The sequence below is a fragment of the Podarcis bocagei genome (genome assembly GCF_964188305.1).
Source record: "Podarcis bocagei genome assembly, chromosome: 11".
NCBI lineage: Eukaryota > Metazoa > Chordata > Lepidosauria > Squamata > Lacertidae > Podarcis > Podarcis bocagei.
This window is the reverse complement of record NC_138136.1, coordinates 3,494,180-3,515,306: the sequence shown is the minus strand read 5'-3', so window position 1 is coordinate 3,515,306 and position 21,127 is coordinate 3,494,180. Positions and strand designations below refer to the sequence as shown.

Genomic DNA, 21,127 nt, shown 5'->3' with positions numbered 1-21,127 from the left:
TAAATGGTCTAAGCACAGTTTAGCATAGGCAGTAATATAGTTTACGGGGGGGGGGGGGAATGGCACCCTTTGAATTTGTCTAGGCATGGTGTCAAAATAATTATTGAATATGATTAGAACTTTTAAATAGATACCCTGTTACTTGACTGCATCTCAATTGCATCTGCCTATGCTCTTGCTATAGTAGTAGTTAAATTACTCACTAGATGGCAATATTGATCCATATAAATATAGTTGAGATGCATACACAGGATCTTTAAAGGAAGAGTAGAGTAATTAAAAATGATTTTCTGTGTGGGATCTTAAAAAGTAGTTGTGGGGAAGAAAGATAAAAGGAACAGTAGCACAAGGAGTCCCTAGATGAATCAGTTTGTGTGCAACGAAGAAATCTGGGTTGAAAGAAATTGCATAAAAGGGGGTGTATTCTGTAGCTAATTTATCAATGTCTAGTAAACACATTCAAACACAGGACGAGCTACTGCCTTGGGTAAATTCAGCAGAGTCCGAAGCAGTGACATTTGCATAGCACCCAACAAGCACCTCTAAACGGCAAGCATAAACTGGCTGAAACCCCCACAGGGCGTCCAGTCCTGGGAACAGGCTAGGGATCTCTAATATAGCCCTTTAGCAAAAATTCTCAAGCTTCCTTGTAGGAAAAAAGTTTCCATACCATTTCAAATCAGCATAAGAAATCGGGGTGTTTCAATGAAAACAAAGACAAGGTATGTTTCAGTATAGAAGTATATGCCACCCTGAGCCCTGTTTAATACATCTGGGGAACTTTTCCACTTAGATGAATGTGTGGTATCTTTGGAAAACAAATTGTGTTGTGTAAAACTCACACTAGGATTTCCAATTCCTGTTCTACAAGAGTCCCTGTGAGTTTTTAAAGACAACAGAGCAAGGAGTAACTTGGCATCTATGGGGTGCAGCTTTTTAGCAGCACACCTGCTAACCTTTTCTTTGTCAAGCCAAGGCACAGGATTCCCCATTTGCTCAGGACCTGGCAATACCAGAACAAGCTTGGATTGGCAGACTTGCTTTAAAGGCAGCAGAAGTAATCTGCATAGAGTGCTGAGCATTCAGGGCTTTTATGCAGCTTTAAAGCAAAAGGAAGCATTGTTCAGTTTTGCAAGGAGCTAAGCGCTATGATCCCAATCTGGAAAATGTGGTTAGAACCTTTTCAACCCTCAATCACGCTTTCTCGTGGGATGTCCTGGGACCTAACAGGGTAGCTATTGTACTCTCCACCCCCTCCCAATCACTGACTCATACTCTGTTTATCACTAATGCAACTAGATCAAACGGATTTTAATATCACATTTCCATTTTTAAAATGTTGCAATTATTACATGCTTTGGTTGGATTAGGACCAAGTCTGCCATTTCCAGGGGGGCTCCCTCCAATTGATACCATATTTTTATTTGTACATTTTTATTTATCTTCATGCCAGGCAATGTCTTGCTTAAATTTCTGCATACCAGGCTGCTGTTAATGGCACAAAAGCAAAGACAGAAAAATGGTGGCAACCTCTCCTGTTCATGGTCAATTTCTAGGAAGGGAGGTACTGAGGAGGTTGTTTAGAAGACATGCCTGGTGACCTGGAAGTCTTACCAGATGCAAAGGAGAACAGGGGTACATCTGAGTGAATAATTAATCTTTAGCTTTTGTACCTCCTCCTAGGGGTGTTGGAGAATATGGATGAAAGTGGAAAAGGAAGCAGACATTGCTTCAGTTTGAATGTTTGTCTGTGGTCAGGAATGCAAATTAGTCAAGCGAATGAAATAGGCAATTATTTTTTACATTGTTTCAGTTTGCTGTTGAAATGAATGTGAGTTACATAAGTTACATAAATAGTTGTTACATTAAATAATGGACAGGGAGATTAATAACTTAGTATTTGGCAGAAAGTGAACTGCAGCATGACAGAAACAGCACTGATTGCAACAAACACAGGTCAACATGGAAATCACTGTCTTCTTAGTACCTTAAAGGTAAAGGGACCCCTGACCATTAGGTCCAGTCATGGCTGACTCTGGGGTTGCGGCGCTCATCTCACTTTATTGGCCAAGGGAGCCGGGATACAGCTTCCAGGTCATGTGGCCAGCATGACTAAGCCCCTTCTGGCAAACCAGAGCAGTGCATGGAAATGCTGTTTACCTATTTATCTACTTGCACTTTGATGTGCTTTCGAACTGCTAGGTTGGCAGGAGCAACGGGAGCTCACCCCGTCGTGGGGATTTGAAACGCCGACCTTCTGATTGGCAAGTCCTAGGCTCTGTGGTTTAACCCACAGCGCCATCCGCGTCCCTTCTTAGTACCTTACTGACCCTTATCTCTGTAGGAAAGAGCTCAGAAACTGGACTGCATTGCCAACTTCTAGGGAACAGGAAAGACACGAGATCCACAGAAGGACTGGCTAAACCAAACCTGAATTCATTTCCAGTGCTTTCTAACCCTTTTTTCTCCCTCTAAAGGAAAGAAGCTGGTTCATGGGCTGCATCACCAACGCCACAGCCCATAAAACATGGTCTTCCTCTTCCCTCAACGTATTATATTTTAAAGTTCAAACTAATTAAATCCCCTTTTCCATGGTTGCGCACTGCATGGTTTTGTCTGTGGCAATCCATACTGGTTGAACAGTCTTTCTTCCCTAGTGGACTTGCCTGACAGCACCTTTATACAAGTTCTATGGCCAGGTCAAGACTTCTCGTTCCTTCAGTTTCTTAGCACTTTTGGGAGTGGAATATTTAGGTTCTTTTGGCTTTTTAATATATGTACACTTTTAATATATATATTTAATTATATGTACACTGCTTTCAGGGACGCGGGTGGCGCTGTGGGTAAAACCTCAGTGCCTAGGACTTGCTGATCGTAACGTCGGCGGTTCGAATCCCCGCGGCAGGGTGAGCTCCCGCCGTTCGGTCCCAGCTCCTGCCCACCTAGCAGTTCGAAAGCACCCCAAAGTGCAAGTAGATAAATAGGTACCGCTTTATACCGGGAAGGTAAACGGCGTTTCCGTGTGCTGCGCTGGTGCTGGCTCGCCAGTTGCAGCTTCGTCACACTGGCCACGTGACCCGGAAGTGTCTGTGGACTGCGCCGGCTCCCGGCCTCTTGAGCGAGATGAGCGCGCAACCCTAGAGTCGGTCACGACTGGCCCGTACAGGCAGGGGTACCTTTACCTTTACCTTTACCTTTACACTGCTTTCAGCCTTTTAAGGAAAGGTAAGGTGCTGAAGAACTAAATATTTCAGCTGTTGCATTGGTGTCTTGGACATTTCAATGAACAGCAAGTTCAAGCAGCTCTTCTGTGGCCGCTGGTTTGTATGCATTACCCTTAAATTAAAGGGACTTTAAGGGAGGATAAGTTTTAAAAATACAAGAGAAACTCTGCCATGGATATCAGTACAATATGCATCACCTGAAAGCAAGATAAACAACTGGTTGGTTTCTGTAATTAAAACACTTCTTATGGGTATGAACCAAACATTGCTCACCAGGAAAACATCACTTTTCTTGCTATGCAAGACACCTAACAACAAGGTTATCAATCATCACCATCAAAGTTGGATAAATGATACCCTAACACATGAAACCACATCTTCCAAAGAGTTTACAAAGACAGTATGAATCCATCTATTCGAGATCCGGAATGCAGTTTTACTGGTATAAATCCAGAGTGTTCAGTACAAGATCAAACAATGATGTTGTGCATTGTAATTAATTTAAGAGTGAGTTCTATTAATGATCCACCTTCAGAGCTCTTTGTTGACAAGAATGTGTATAGTTGTCAAAAAGATCATTAAAGCCCTCCTGATAATGAGCTCGTTTGATACAAGCTCCCTATTTAGTAATTATCACTTGATTGATTCATCAGTGGCTCTGGTGTTTCAGCTTCATAAACAGATCATGAATTGCTCCATTTACGCAATGTAAACATTTTAGAATTCTGTTAACTGAATCCACAACAAACCCAGTCTTACATATGCCTCAGGACCAATCCATTCCAAAGGAAACTGCATGGTTAGAAATACAAGCACACAGAGTCATTATGAGAGGTTAAAGGTAGACTTTTCTTACCTATTTCTGCCACGGTTATCCCAGGAGCTAATTGCCCATTGTTGCAAGAGCTATAGGTAAATAAGTTTGGTACTGAAGTGAGGTCATAGATAGGTTCCTGCTTGATCTGTTTGATTCCAGTCATGTCTAAGCCAGACTGATCTGGGGAGGGCTGGGCAGAATCCACATTGTAATAGCCTTCGGACTTTGGCAGGTCAATGACGTGCCCGTTTGAATAAGTGCCACCAGTTTCATTGTTTAGGTTGCTCAAGCCATTGGTGATGCTGTTGCTGTAGACTCGGGCCAAGGCTTCAGCCTCGCCACTTTGCTGCTGCCGTTGCTCCTGCAGTCGCTGTTGATGCTTCTGTACCTCTGCATACAAGCTGTCCCTCTGCTTTTTGGACATTCTTCCAAACTTTACAGCTGAAACAAATCAACCAAAAAAACCCAGGCATTATTGGTGGTGGTGCTGACCTTTAAAGCCCTAAACGGCCTCAGCCCAGTATACTTGAAGGAGCGTCTCCACCCCCACTGTTCTGCCCAGACACTGAGGTCTAGCTCCGAGGGCCTTCTGGCAGTTCCCTCGCTGTGAGAAGTGAGATTACAGAGAACCTGACAGAGGGTCTTCTCGGTAGTCACGCCAGCCCTGTGGAATGCCCCCTGCAGATGTCAAAGAGATAAGCAACTATATGACTTTCAGAAGACTCTAGTTTGGCTGATTACATTACATAACTAGTATCCAGTATTAAGATCTCTGTGGAGCCTCCTTTGAAGAGCAACCAGAACCTACAATTGGGCCAGAATGCAGCACCCACCCTCCTAGCTGGGGGTGGGGTGGGGGGAGTGAGGCTTTCACAGGCTGGTCCTTAAAGTGATTCCCACTTTGCTTCAAAATCCTAAAGGCTCTGTGTTCAGAGTATCTGAAGATGCTCCTTTTACTAAATCATATGTGTTTTGAACTGCTACTGAAAATATTTCAAAATATTTATGTTTCTGTTAAACTGCAGCAGGTTATCTTCTGCTTTAAAAGACAGAATTGTGCTCTTTCATTTAAATATATTTTTGTTAGCTCTGGTGACGAAAGGTAGAATATAATTTAAAAAAACACACACATTTGTCTATCTCTATTTTCATTTCTGAAATGATGGAGGAGACTCGATATGGTAAGATCTGCTTTGATCTCATGGGGGCAGTTGAACCATATGATACCATCATCACAAAATGGCAACCCGTTGTTCTCTTACATGTGCACCTGCTGCTACATTTTTGACAGACAAAAGCCTTAGGGTGTAGCCTGTGATCCTTACCCCAGTCACTTACACCAAAGTAAGTCCCGCTGAAACCAATAGAACCTGTTTCCAAGTAAATGTGCCAAGCAGCCAACATCCTGCTGTGAATAATGAGCAGGCCTGCTATTTCTTTTTCATCTCTCCATGTTCACCAAAGAGCAAACCAGTGCTCTATAAAAATGTACAGCCTTCAGATTTGTATCCTGTGTGATTTATCAATTTTCCCCAAACCTTTAATCTGTGCACTAACAGGATTAGTACCTTCTGAAGATAACAAGCCCTAAAGCCCTATTATCACAACCTGTCAACGTGGCTGTTATCTTCACACACTTATTTTGAAGGGAAAAAGAGAGAGAATGTTACAGGTTACAGTTAAGGCCTAGGGGGAAATAACAGACTTGAAGGTAAACACTCTATAGGAATGGCATTTCTTCCAAAGAAGCAACATATTCATGGATTACTTTCCAGATATACATTTGCAACATATAATCTTAAAGTGCTAAATGTGTTCATTCCTCCTGAGATGAAAGAAGAAGAAATTGTGTTTCCATCGGAATAAGTCAATGTCATAATTCAAAGGCATGTCTCCATCATTTGCAAAAGGCAAAGAGACCATTGTACAGTGGCCAATGAAGTTAATCCAATTATTGCTAAGTGGTGTTTTTGGGTTTTTTTTTGCAAAAGGCAAAGCAAGAGTAAGGTTTTCATGACCCTTTTTTTCTAGTTTGATGCACTCTTGACAGCTGTGCTCTGTAGAGTAGGGCACATGGGCAGCCTACATAGTCTGGAACCCTCTGCATTGGCAGGACAGATGAGGGCTGCACCTGAAGAGCGCTGCATTCTTGGCTGCAACTGAAAGTTCCCAACGCCTAAAATGAACTCTGAGTGGACAAAGAAACCTGGTGCTGGCTGGGCTTGGAGGTTGTAATAAACACAAGACAAGAATATTGAGATCAAAACAGGCCACAGTTTTATTGACTTCAGATGGCAGTAGGTTTTGGTGTAGGCATTAGGCGTGTATCCTGAATCATCCAAGCCACTGCTGGTTGATTGCTTGGCAGGGTCGATCCTGAGTTAGGTGTTGCCCTATGACATACATCAAATCAAGGTGACCCCTCCAAGTTCACCACCTCAGGCAGGTGCTATGGCCCATCGGCCCCCAGTCTGGACATCCAGACAAATGAACCATCCCTGGACCCCATTAATGGGGTACCCCATATTTTGGAGGGGTGTGACTCTCTCCCTCTTGACTAAGGCTCCAACCCTTATCTACTAGCAAGTTGTGACAATTGCTATGAGGAAGAAAACCCCCCAGAAAGGGCCAATTTGTCCGGAGGAAAGTTTTCATAGCAAGGCCCTAAGCATGACCTGCCCTCTCAACTTTGTGCAGGGGAAACCATGCTGTAAGGGGTGGGAGGGTGGGAGATCCAACCCTGACTGAGCCACTGCGGACAACTGTGGCCCCATTTTAAACCTGGGGAACAGACCTGGTTGAAGTCCAATGGGGAAGTCTGCCTTTAGGTCCACTACCTAGGTCCCACCCATCAGGTTGGACCAGTCACAGGTAGGCCCTGTCAGCCCCCACAGCTGGTGAGGGAGGACATGACGCCCCCCACCGGCCATGTGGGAATCAGAAGCCACCTCTGCCTGGTGGCTAGCAGCCCTGAGCCGCAACTGCTGCTCCCGTTGAAAATGACATGAGAGTCCTTCTGCTTCAAATGTTGCTTGTTGACTTGAAGTGAACATTCTCTGCCATGTCTTTATGGATGAATGTAAAACTGTCTAATAACGACTGCTTCTTGGGCTGTATGTGCACCAAATTCAGTTTTCTGGTGATCAAGAAGTAATGTGACAAACTTCCTTCACAATTCTATGGATTCTGAGCTTACAAATGTCTTCCTTTCATACGTTTCTAGCAATTACCATATTTTGGGCAACATGCATCCTCTATTAAAGCCTGCTGGGTGGCCCTGATGTACCTTAACCATTCTGAAGTGCATATTGACCCCCATTTTAGGGAAGAGGTGTACAAGTATCATATTTCAGGCTTTTTTCTACTAGCAATATACCATATTTTTCGCTCTATAGGACGCACCGGACCATAGAACGCACATTGTTTTAGAGGGGGAGAACAAGAAAAAAAATTCTCCCCCTCTCTGCTCAGCGCCCCTTCAGCGAAGCGGCAGGAGAAACGGAGCCCCTTCCATTTCTCCTCCCGCTTTGCTGAAGGGGCGCTGCGCAGCTCTCCCTCTCTGCTGAAGCCAGGAGAGTCTTGCTCTCCTGGCTTCAGCAAAAGGAACCCGAAGCCTTTGGAGCGCAGCGCCAGTTCCCGTTGTGCTCCGGAGGCTTCAGGTGGCTATCCCTGAAGCCTGGAGAGCAAGAGGGGTCGATGCGCACCGACCCCTCTCGCTCTCCAGGCTTCAGGCTTCGCGTTGCTATCACTGAAGCCAAGGAGCCTGCATTCACTCCATAGGACGCACACACATTTCCCCTTAATTTTTGAAGGGGAAAAAGTGCGTCCTATAGAGCGAAAAATACGGTGAGTATCTTGTAATATAAACATTATGGGCTACATGGTTTGTAGCTCATCAGAAAGTACTCTAACACTTTAAATACCGCATGTGACTGTCAAGCAGTGAGCTCAAATATATTTATATGTTTCGTCTCTGCTCCCAAGTCTCAAAGCAGCTTAAAATAACAAAAAATGCCATATAAAACCACCCACTTCATCAAGCAAAAGAATTGTCACAAATCGCCGTAACAACTGCTGCTTCTGAAATTACTCCTAAAAATGCAGCAAAGGATGCTGCTATGAAATGTGGTATAGTAGACCTATCTTTGGAAGAGGTTCCAGAATCTGTGATTAACAACAGCAAAGGCTCAGCTCCAGATGTGCACAGACAATTTATATAATTCATGGAACACATATTGAAGCAAGTGCTGAGCATTTAATCAAAACGCCCATAGTGGTACCAAATGGAAAAGGTGCTACCTATGGTATTCTGGACCAACCATACAATAGGGCACTTAGGTAATATGGGCGGCAGTCAGTCAAATTTTACTCAGAACAGATCCATTGAAATCAAAGAAGTTAGGAGCATTAATTTCAATAGGACTACTTTGAGTAAAACGTAGTTGACTGTTGCCCATTGTGTTATATATAGTTTATTAAAGTTAACTGGATATGGATTATAATTAGTGATGATAACCATTTTACAGGATACTAATGGTAATTAAAATTAGAGGAGTAGTATTAAAATTTATTGAATTTTATGTTTAAGAGCATTTGTAGCCTGGTGCCCCAGCTGTGCTCCTGGCCCACTGTTAACACAAACATAAAATATCAACCATTTCTGCCACAAGTTGCAGGAGACTCACACTACAGAAGCACATTCAGTTTACATAGCCAGGTATGTGGTGAAACCTTCCTGGATTAGTGTTGGGTGGGACTCATCACCTATATAGAATGTAGACAGATAAAACTATGGATGGCTTTTATTTTATTTTTTAACTTTTTCTCTTTGTACATTTATTAATAGGACAAGTGGTGCAATTAGGTGATCTTTAACTTTGGACTTCATGGACCTCTGGAGATCTCGATCCCCTTGGATGAAAATGTGTATTAATTCACTTTGAAATGTGGCAAGGCAGCCCTGCTGCACTGGGGGCCCCTCCTAGGAATGGGGGAAACGGACTTAGGTCAGAGACCATTGCTCCATCTTGCTCAGTACTGTCTACACGGACTGGCAGCAGCTTCCCAGGATTTCAGGTAGCCCTACCTGCAGACAGTGGTGGAGGAAGGGGGTGCGGGAGGGATGCGGTTTGCCCCAGGTGCCATCACTGAGGGGGGGTGACAAAATGAGCTTAAAAAAATGGGCTCACTTTTTAGGAGTGATGTGGCGGCTTAGGCGCCTGCAGGTTCCGTGCTGCCTAAAACTGCAGCTTGGGACTTGCGTCTGCCGACTACCTCTCCCTCAGCCGCCCTACAGCTGAGAGGGAGGTGGCGGAGAGGCTCGCCCTGCCCCCACAGGTGGATGGCCCCGCCCCCATGGGCACGGATTGCCCCGCCCCCGGCTGCAGGACATGCCCCCACACCAGGCACCTGAGCAGCTAGCTCCGCCGCTGCCTGCAGGGGGCAGGCATTGATCCAGGGATTTCCGCCTGCACATCATTTGCTCTGCCCCTGAGCTTTGGCCCTTCTCCTGTTATTCTGCTGAGTGGGCCCTGGACTCCATCTCTAAAGTTCTGCCCTGCTGGCACCTCTGAACAGGACTACTATCAGCATCAAGTATGATAAACTACTGAGGTAAAACTGTTCCACATTTCCTTTTGGCAAAACACAAAATCTCAGGAGAAGACTATTTTAAATCCTCTGGAACCTTCCATTTCATTGTCTCCATATGAATGGCTAAACTATAAAGGCTACAAAGATCGACAAGTCTCGTGGGGGGGCGAGCAATTCTGCCTTCCTGACTAAATAATAGAAAATGCTTTCAAACTTTGGGAAGCTTTTGGACAGGTCAAGGGCACAGTACTAGCAGCTGTATTCGAAGACCTGTATGAGCCGACATCAAAACCCTGAAGGGCAGAGAAGAGATACTCCTTTAATGCCAATACTTTTAACACAATTTCAATAACCTTTCAGCAAAAATGAGGGCTTATGAAAGAACATCGCTGAACTTTAACATCCAAGAAGTTGCACTGATTTTAGAAGACAAACTTCATTAACCTTCCTGTGCTTGTTTTGCCACGAATTTTCATGAATTCACAATGAATTACCATAACCATAACAAAAACACTTGGCCAGTAAAATCCCATGTGCTAAACATATTTTAAAAATCTAACTTTAAAGTAAACATAAACCACTTATCTCATTCTAAGCTATTCAAAGGATCATTTTATTTTACACTAACTAAAAAAAACTTTTGTTGTCTAGAGATGAGGGAAAGTGATGGGATAAAAGCATGGCTGAAAGATTCTAAAGGGATGTCGCATCCGAGAATGGGAAATGAGGCAACAGCCAAATAATTCTGCCTTACTTGCTACTGGTGCTTGAATCCTACAGCCCTGGTGGAGTTGTGCAGCTCAACAAGTCAGAAACAAAATCATGAACATTCAGTGTGTTCACTGTGCCAGATCTGCCTTGCAAGAAAAATGAAAGGCACCAGCGAGAGGAATGTGCCCTTTTTATTATATTTCAACCCAGTGCTTCCCCCCCCCTAAAAAAAAATGTTTAGGGGGTACTCTCATTTTGACTCAAGAAAATCACCATTTTATAGTTCAAATCAGGAAAAATAAATACAGTAAATAGACAAAAGTACAAAGGTTCACTAAATGTTTAGGGGTATACTTACCCCTGCGTCCCCCCAGAAAAAGCACTGTTTCAACCTATAGCATATCCTGCCCTCCCTACCTTATCTCTACTGGGCCTGTGAAATGCAAGGCCTCTGAGCTAGGATTCTTTACTACCGTGTTTGGTTTTCTCTCTTTTTTTATTGCATCAGATTCATCTAAGGAATATCCAATCTGAACATGTAATAACACAAATTCCATTTTATCACTATTGCTTTCAACACCTACACCTGTAATCTAAAAGCTTACATGTAATATTTTAAGAGCAGTAACAAGCACTGTTTCTCCATGGTGCTGTTTAGGCAGAGAGCCTTTTCGGTAGTGGCACACACCCTGTGGAACGCCCTCCCATTAGATGTCCAACAGATGTCTATGGCTTTTAGAAGACATCTGAAGGCAGCCCTGTATAGGGAAGTTTTTAATGTTTGATGCTTTATGGTGTTTTTATATTTTGCTGGAAGCCGCCCAGAGACCTGTGCCCACCAACATCCTTGCAGCTGCATGTTGAGGTGATGGATGTCTGCAGCCGGGAGCTGAGTGTACTCAAGGATCTTCCATGCTACAGACACACAGCCCCAAACTGTGGTGGCTTGTCAGGCGCTCAGTGGGACCTACAAATGTGCCCTCATTATCCTCCATCCTGCCACACATAGGTTCCAACTCCTATGGGCGGAGGTGTCATCAGCCCTCTCTATGTTGTTTAACAGGGGGTTCACCCTACTCTGAAATATTGAGGGGTGGAGGAAGCCGAGTGGAGTGCTGCCTTGCGCCACCCCACTGCTGCTGCCTTCTCCTCCCACCACAACTGTGGGTCTCTTGGGAGAAGTGACTGTGGCAATCACAGTTCAGGTGGATCTGCAAGTGGCCAGCCCTCCTACAGCCAGGGTGCTCTGCTGCAGTGCTCCGTTGCTGCCACTGTTTTCCCCTTCCACTACCACCAACTGCAGCTGCTGTGGCAGATGTATTGGCAGCTCCCACTCCAGCCACAGCCCGGCTGGCAGGAAGCTCGCCTGGTCTTCCACCAAGCTTGGTGGGCTGGGCTTGGGTCCTAGCCTCCTCCTGGCTTCATATGCATGTGTGACATCACAGGTATGTGATGCTATTTCAGCCCTTGATATGTCCAAACTGAGGCAGTCAGTTATACGTCTGCTCTTGGCCAGAGGTGTAGCTAGCCACTCAGGAGCCTGGAGCGTCGCATGAGCCCTCCGCCCGGGGTGGGGCAAGCCACCCTTTGGGTGGGGCAAGCCAGAGCAGGGCGGACTACATCGAGCCTCGCCTCTGCCTCCCCCTCAGCTGTAGGATGGCTGAGGGACAGATGCCTCAAGCTATGCAGACTCTCCTCCACCCACTGACTCTTTACAGAATTGTGGCCCAATACTTCTTATTGGGACGCGGGTGGAGCTGTGGGTAAAACCTCAGTGCCTAGGACTTGCCGATCGTATGGTCGGCGGTTTGAATCCCCGCAGCGGGGTGAGCTCCCGTCTTTCGGTCCCAGCTCCTGCCCACCTAGCAGTTCGAAAGCACCCCTAAGTGCAAGTAGATAAATAGGTACCGCTTTATAGCGGGAAGGTAAACGGCGTTTCCGTGTGCTGCGCTGGCTCGCCAGATGCCGCTTAGTCACACTGGCCATGTGACCCGGAAGTGTCTTTGGACAGCGCTGGCTCCCGGCCTCTTAAGTGAGATCAGCGCACAACGCTAGAGTCGGACACGACTGGCCCATACGGGCAGGGGTACCTTTACCTTTACTTATTCTTTATTCTTTTGCAAATTGTCCACTAGCAATATCAAACCATTTTATCACCCTTCATGGTAGTCTTTTCTCCAATAGACACCTCACCAAACATCAAAATGCCTTAGGTTTTGGGAACAGCCACGGTCTCTGTTACAGAGCAGCAAGATGCCTCTCTGTCGGGAGGGAAAAGCAGAGCGCAATGAGTTTCAGAGGATTGATCTGTGGAAGCAGGAAGCAAGCTCTTTACCATCTCGAGACATTCCTAGGGCAAGACACTTCTGCAGTCGGCAGTGTTGGCAACGGTTTCTGTTGGTTCTGTCAATTAAGCAGTTTCTTTGCCTTGGGCAGGAGTATGAGGCATTGTTCTGTTGACTCCTCCTAAAGAATCCCTGGGTGGGGGGGAGAGAGAGAGAGCGTGATTCAATGACATTGTGTAACATACTTTCTAAATGCTGCTTTTGCGATGTGCAAGAAAAGTCATAAAGATAATGAAAATCATCATGAGATTCTCTTTGCATACCAACCTCTAGAGCCAGTGTGGTATCTATTTTATATTAATTTCTCAAACCCTCAGTGAGTTAGAGACTTCCCCTGCATGCAAAGAAAGGTTCCAGCGGATTGAGCGGAAGAGACTAATAGTGGGTCAGGAAGGTCATGTGCCATAGAGGGAACTCCATACCCAATCAAAGTAAAAGTTAGGGAGGAACCCTGAAATAGTTCCCTCTGTAATATCACCACCACCACCATCAATTTCATAGAATTGTAGAGTTGGAAGGGGTCCTGAGGATCATCTAGTCCACCCCCTGCAATGCATGAATCTGCAGCTGTTCCATTCAGGGATCGAACCTGCAACCTTGGCACGATCAGCACCACAGTACAACCAACATGCCCTGCCTTTTCCCCTGACTAGACTCAAGGCAGCTTGCAGATAAAAACAAGAACACTAAAACCAGAAAAAATTAATAATTAAAATACAATTAAACATCAATAGATTTAAATATATATACATATATAAAATCTGTTTAAAACATATCAATAATTACAATTGAAATGAAAGCTGGTACTTTGCCCCCTCCCCTCCCCACCCCATCAGGGTTGCAGCAGAAGAGATTAGGCTAATTGATCTGATACTTTTAAAACCAGTTCAAAAACAATAGGGTTAAACCTGCTTGAAGTGGGAGAGCTTCTCCTTATCTCCATGAGCTGTCTCCATGCAGCAGGGCTGAGGGGGATCGTCAGCCCACAAGGCACACACAAAGGTAGCCATTAATGCTAATCACATCTAAACAGGACTGAGCCTTGGAGCAGCACTGGCTGGTTCAATTGCCTCTGAAGGCCAAGAACTCCCTTTCTGCTCAAAGCCAGATTTGCTCCTGATCGTCTTTATGCTGGGTTTTAAATGATTGTATCAATCAGGCTAATCCAGCGCTATGACCATCATAAATCACAGCAGCATCAGGATGGGAATTGTCTCAGTTCTGATGGTGCTGGCAGATGGCCAAATGTACATTTTAAAGGAAGGGCATGTTTCGTGCATGGTCTGTCCTCCTCAGCATCTCCAATGAGGATGAGAAATGTTGTTTGGCCAGGATACTTGAGAATGGCTGCCAGGCAACTTCCATGGATCACTGGTCAATATAAGACACCTTTATTCAAAGCGTTTTGGGGGTTTGGCTAGAAAATAATGTTATCGTTTTCAAAGAGAGTGAATCCATATATTTATCATAATAGTTGGACAGACTGGAAACTCTTGCTTAGCAATGCAATCCTAGGCAAAAGGAAGTGCAGACAGCAGCCTCCCACAACCTGGTGATCTCCGGATGTTTTGGGCCACGACTGCCATGAACCCCAGCGAGCTTGGGCAATGGTCCATAGGTGGGAGCTGCAGTCCAGAATTCCTGGAGGGTGTCTAAGACGGCAGCCTAAGTCTCTGTTCTAAGCTTGAGCTGGATGGTACTGAAATCCTTTTTGATGTACCTAAACATATATTTTTTTCTCCATAGGATCCCTAGGGAGGTGAGGAGACCCCGCCTGCCCTGTGTCCGTCCCAGGCTGCACAGCTTCTATTCTGCAGGGTGTCTGACAGAAAACATATTATTTGTCTCACTATTTGCTATGGTGACATTTACATAATTAATTGCACAATTAATCAGTTTATTATTATATGACTCCACACCATTCGTTTCAGTGAATGAAAATTGGATATTCCACAATGCAAATTGGAAAAAATGTCCTCAGGTATATATCATTATGTAGCATTTGCAGACACAAACAGTTGCAGAAAATACCAATCATATATGCTGGATTGATTTCTATTCTGGACATTGGATGAATAAGCAAACATTGACAGTTTCCGATGTCTTTTCTGTTTTCATCAGAATTTTTTGACATCACTAATGATCATTAATAAAGCCTTACATACTGGTATTTTAAAAATGTTTTTCACATACCTCTTTGGGCTAATTGTGAGGAAGTGCATATAGCTAGCTGTACAGGGACTCTTAATGTGGAACCTGCTGCTTCCTCCACTTATTCATATAAAGGCCTGGTTCACACGACGTGGTAAACCAGACTTGGATTGTGTGGACTCCCAGAGAAGAGCTCACAAAATCTTCCCCAGTTCCTTTTGCTCCAATACTGTGCTGAGCTAAGCCACTGAGCTGACAGACCCTCTGTGTCCCTATTTTCCAGGGAAAAGTCTCTGATTTGGAGAAGTTGTCCCAGTTTCTTATTTGATCCCAGAATGTCCTACTTTTCCTTAGGATGTCTCTATTTTCATCGGAGAAGTGTTGGAGGGTATGAGCTGAGCATGTCTCCAGATTTGGTTTTGTGATTAAGCTCTCTCCTCATGAATAACAACCTGCAACCTGGAAGTTCCCTGACAGAATTTATTTCACGTTAACTAGGAAAAAGTGGAAGATCCATGTAAATTTAAAACATTTTTAATTAGGAAACTTCTATACTGAACTATCAGTGTTTAGTTCAAATAGTTGCTAGTACAGATAATTCCAAAATTCAAACACAGCAGCATTTAGAGTATAATTCCATTGCTAAGTCAAGAAGGCAACGTCAAGAAGGTGATATTTTGTACAAAATATTGGTCCTTATTGAAAGCATATATGACAGCTTATAATTATAGAAATGACGAAAACTAGCACAGAATACAGATCTCTCTCTCTCTCTCTCTCTCTCTCTCTCTCTCTCTCTCTCTCTCACACACACACACACACACACACACACACACACGTCTCATACCTTGCAGCCTTCACATGTGATGACTCCATAGTGTATTCCAGAGGACTTGTCACCACAAATTTTGCATGGTATCACTTCAATTTGTGCTAGAAAAGAAACAAAGAATTAGTGCATGCTTGACAATACAATTTTCTCTCTTTCTTCCTTAATTTTGCATCATGGAAGAGACAGATGGACAAGCCCTTTTCCTGCCTAGCCATAACAAGTGACTGTGAAATTGTATCCTACACTGATGTAAGTTCTCAAACCTTTCATATAGTTTGCTTTTAATGAGCTCACATTATCAAGCTACTCCCATTCCCCTTGAGAGGGTGCTCCACAGATTTCACCCTGAATTTACTTATCATGACATTAAGTCAGACTTCTCCTTTTGTTAATTATACATCATGAAAATCCATTCTTCTCCTCTACAAATTAGTCTTTCGCTTCTCATCAGCCTTCTAATAATTTTGCAGGCAGTGATCTTGACCTCTCCCACACCCTTGGATAATGTACTGTGTAATAACAAGTCCTCAATTGCTCTTGACACGGTGCAGTTCATATCATATGATCACAAATACAAGCCGTAGTTATCTAAAATTTTCATGAAACTCCATATGACTGATAGAGGCAACAAGGAATTCATTGTTTCCATAAGCATATACAGATTGGTGCATCCAAACAGCAAGACTGACTGCATTTTGAAAGCTAGGGAGATCCCATTTCCCCCATCCTTTATCTCTCTTTTTTTTTTTTTTTTTTTTAAATAATCTTTATTGATTTTCTTTTATACACACAAAAAATAAAAGAAATGAGAAACGGATAAGAAAAAAAACAACAACACAATATTCAACAAAAAATCACAGCCCTTAAGTGCTATGAAAAAAGCGAGAAAAAAGAAAGATAAAGAATCAGGCAAAAAGGAATAAAAGAAAGACAAAAAACTACAACATAAAAACATAAGGTTGTCGACTTCCTTCCCTACTGATTTCGGGTTTTTACATTCAGTAGTTATCTTTTTACCGCTGGTTTTTGTTTATGATTTTCACATCGGGAGTTTTACACCAAACCTGCTGTATTTGGTAAGTTTTTAAAATTACCTTCAAAGTAAACCATAAATTTACTCCATTCTTCTTTTAACTTTGTATCTTTATGATTTCTAATTTTTTGTGTCAATCTTGCTAATTCAATAAAGTCATACAGTTTTAATTGCCAGTCCCTCACCGTTGGAAGATTTGTGCTTTTCCAATTTTGAGCGATAAGCATTCTGGCCGCTGCTGTTGCGTATTGGAATAGAATTTTATCTTTTTCTTGAATTTCTTTCCCTACCATCCCTAATAGGAAGGCCTCTGGGCTTTTGGGAAATGTATATCTGAACATCTTTTTTAACTCATTATATATCTGATCCCAGAATTTTTTAATCTCCTCACATGTCCACCACATATGTATAAAATTACCTTCTTTTATCCTACATTTCCAACAAGCCTTATCTGCGGTCTTGTACATTCTATTCAATTTTTCTGGTGTAAGGTACCATCTGTAAATCATTTTTTCTAAATTTTCCCTGATTGCGGCACTTGCCGTAAATTTTAGTCCCTCGCTCCATAATTTTGACCATTTTTCGTATTCTATATCATGACCCAGGTCTTTTGCCCATTTAACCATAACTTGTTTGATTTTTTCATCTTTAGTTTCCCATTCCAGTAGTATGTTATACATCTTGGATAATACCTTCGATTTACTTTCAACTACTTCAATCTGGAATTTGGACTTCTTTTCATTCATTCCTAATTTTTTATCTTCTGTCCATATTGCGTTAATTTGATGATACTGTATCCAACCCGTCAGCCTCTCCCTTAGTTCTTCATAAGGTCTTAGTTTCCAGTTGTCTTGGGATCTCACTAGTAGGTCTTCATATGTCAGTTTTTGTTCTTCCATGTTTATTTTTTTGATTGACAGCAAATCTGTAGGGGACAGCCACCAGGGTACTCTTTGCTCCAACAGTTTCTTATTTTTATCCCAGACTTCATACAGGGGTCCTCTTATAATATGGCTCGAAAACCTTTTGTGTACTTTTTCTTTGTTTAGCCAGAGGTAGGCGTGCCAACTGAATCTATTATCGGCTCCTTCCAGATCTAATAGGTCTGTGTCTTCTAAGGTTATCCAATCTTTGACCCAGCAGAGACAGGCTGCTTCGTAATATAATTTTAGGTCAGGTATTGCCAGTCCCCCTCTTTCCTTACTATCTGTTAACAGTTTGAATCTAATCCTTGGCCTTCTTCCCTGCCATATGAATCTTGAAAGTGTCTTCTGCCAATCCTTAAATATTTTAGACCCTCTGATGACAGGTATATTTTGAAATAAAAATAACATCTTGGGGAGTATGTTCATTTTTATTGCTTCCATCCTACCCAGCCACGAGAGATTCACCCTGTTCCATACGTCTAAATCCTTTTTCACTTTGTTCCATATTGATGTATAATTATCTTCAATTAGATTTATATTTCTAGGTGTAAGCCAAATTCCTAAATATTTTATTTTCCTCGCCACTTTAATTCCAGATTGTCTTTCTAGTCTTTCCACTGCGTCATTTCTCAGGTTCTTTGTTAACATTTTTGTTTTGGTTTTGTTCAACTTGAAGCCCGATAGTTTACCGTACTCCTCCATGATCTCCAATACTTTACCCACACTTTCCTGCGGCTCTTCTAGGGATAACATCAGATCGTCAGCATAAGCTTTTAATTTAAACTCTTTAAATCCTATTTTGATCCCTTTTATCTCTGTTTTGGACCTGATTTTATTCGCCAGTATTTCCAAGGCCAGAATGAAAAGAAGCGGGGAAAGGGGGCATCCTTGCCTTGTTCCTTTCTCTATTCTGAATTTATTCGTAAAGTTGTTGTTTATTATCAATTTGGCATGTTGGTTTGAATATATTGCCTGTATTCCTTTTAGGAATTCCCCTTCAATCCCTGCCTTCTCCATTGATTTTAATAAGAACCGCCAGGAAACGTTGTCGAACGCTTTTTCTGCGTCTATGAAGATCAAGGACGCCGGGATGTTATTGTTAATCTCCAAATATTCAATTAGGTTAATGACGTGCCTCACATTATCTTTCATGTATCTATTTGGGAGGAAGCCCACTTGATCTTTGTGGATTATCCTTATTAAACATTTTTTCAGTCTATTCGCCATAATATCCGCATATATCTTATAATCGTTATTCAGTAACGATATTGGCCTGTAGTTTTTTATATTCGTTTTGTCCGTGTCTGGTTTTGGAATTAATGTTATAAAGGCCTCTCTCCACGTCTCAGGGATTTTCCCTCCTCTTAAAATATTGTTCATGGTGTCACAGAGTACTTGTGTTAATTGGCTTCCCAACACTTTATAATATTTGGCCGATAACCCGTCCGGTCCTGGTGCTTTCCCCAATTTCAGTTTTTTTATCGCATTTTCAATCTCCTCCATATTTATAGGTCTATTTAATTGGGTTCTTTCTTCTTCTGTGATAGTTTTTCCTATGCAATTCTCTAAATATTTTTCTATTTGGTCTGGATCTTCTTCTCCTTTTTTATATAATTCCTCATAAAATTTAAGGAAATTTTTTTGTATTTTTTTTGGGTCGGTTATTAATTCTTCTTCTACCATTATTTTATTTATCACATTCTGCTTCTGTCTTTTTCTCAGTTGCCAGGCTAGGAATTTTCCTGTTTTATTCGCTGATTCGAAGTATCTCTGCTTCATTAACTTGATTTTCCATTCTACTTCTTGGTTCGTTAGTATTGAATATTGTCTTTGTAATATTTTTATTGATTGTAAACTTTGCTCATCTTTCGGATGATCTATTAATTTCTTTTCATACTCCCTCAGCTGTTTAAGTATTTCATCTGTTTTTTGCTGCCTTGTTTTTTTCTTGTGGTTGTTTTGCTGGATAAAGAGACCTCTTAAGACCGCCTTGCTGGCGTCCCAAACTGTTTCTATGTTTATCCCTTTGTTAAGATTCAGGTCCCAATACTCTTTTAATGTAGTCTTGGCTTTTTCGATCACCTCGTCATTATCTAACAGATAATCGTTCAGTCTCCATCTAAAACCTCCGTTTGATTTCCCTTTTAGTTCCAAAGTTATTGAATTATGATCGGAAAGGGTTTTCGGTTGGATTTCACATTTTGTCATTCTTAAAGTAATATCTCTTGAGGTCCAAATTTGGTCTATTCTTCCCCAGCTTTTATGTACTTCTGAGAAGAAGGTAAATTGTTTTTCTGTTGGGTGCTTATGCCTCCACGCATCCGTTAATTCCATGTTCTCCTTCAGATCTTGAAATGATTCCGGTAGCTTTCCTTGTTTTCGTTTTCTTTTTTCTGTTTGCCTATCCAATTCTAATGTCGGCACTGCATTGAAGTCTCCTAGTAATATCACCTTATTGTTCCCTAGTTCCACTAGTACTTGTTCCAGTTTTTTATAGAATTCAGACCTGTTTGAATTTGGGGCGTAGATGTTTATCACGTCGATCTTTTCTCCCTGAAAGCTTATTTGTACTCCCAAGATTCTCCCTTCTTCATCTTTGTAGGACAATTTAGGTTCCCATTTTTCATCGACATATGTTACCACTCCCCTTTTTTTCTCTCTCCCAGAGTTTATAAATTCTATTCCCAGGTTCTTATTTACCAATACATGCTTGTGCTTTTTGGCTACATGCGTTTCTTGTATACAGATTACATCCAGTTTTTTCTTTTTCAACACATTTGCAATTTTATTCCTTTTTGTTTTTTCATTCAATCCATTTACATTCCATGTTAAAATTTTAAGATTCATTATTACTTTTATCTAGTTGAGAAGTCAGTAATTTGTCTGTTTCGATTTGGGGTTTTAACTAAATTAAATTCGGGTGTTTAGATTCTCTGTTTCCTTCTGTTCCTCCCCTTCCTCCTCTTCCTTCGCCTCCTCCTCCTCCTCCTCCTCCCCCTCCTCCTCCTCTTCACCCCCTCCTCCCGCTCCCCCCCCTGCTCCCCCCCTCCCCTCCCTCTCCCCACCTCTCTCCCCATATCTCACCATCAACCCCCCAAGTTCTTTTTCATATCTGCGAAGAAATTTACTAACTTCCTGAGTCTCCGCCCCCCCAATAATCTCCGGCGCCCCTCCAGCAGAGCGCCACCGCCGCCCTCCCCCAGCCCAAAATGCACAGGGTCGGGCTGCATGCCTCCTGCCCTCCCTCCCGAGCAAAAGCTCCACCCAATTTCCTTCGGAGCTGATTAATAGGCGCAGCACGCTCTCCCCTATTCGCTCACGAGGAGGCGGCGCCACTTTATTTGCATATTCATGAGCTTATTTATTATTCATGAGCTTTCCCGGGCCCCCCCAATATTTTTTATAAGTCCGCGTCCCTGGTTTGCATACTGGACAGAACTGCTAAATTCCTTCCAAGTGCTTGTTAGGATTGCAGGACTCTCTGCACTATGTTTGC

General features: G+C 42.7%; 1 protein-coding gene and 1 long non-coding RNA gene across 2 annotated transcripts in view; both read right to left on the bottom strand.

The window, feature by feature from the left end:
- LOC308597891 overlaps positions 1-21,127 on the bottom strand; it is a 345,019-nt gene that overhangs the window by 45,858 nt on the left and 278,034 nt on the right. The gene's annotated exons all lie outside the window — the stretch shown is intronic.
- The window catches only part of RORB (RAR related orphan receptor B), a 156,105-nt gene that overhangs the window by 36,371 nt on the left and 98,607 nt on the right, over positions 1-21,127 (bottom strand). The window contains exons 2-4 of the mRNA XM_081213782.1: positions 15,688-15,773; positions 12,680-12,821; positions 4,081-4,482 (exon numbers count right to left, since the gene is read on the bottom strand). Of these exons, the coding sequence (XP_081069908.1) occupies positions 4,081-4,482; positions 12,680-12,821; positions 15,688-15,773 (630 nt within the window). The remainder of the gene's footprint in view (positions 1-4,080; positions 4,483-12,679; positions 12,822-15,687; positions 15,774-21,127) is intronic.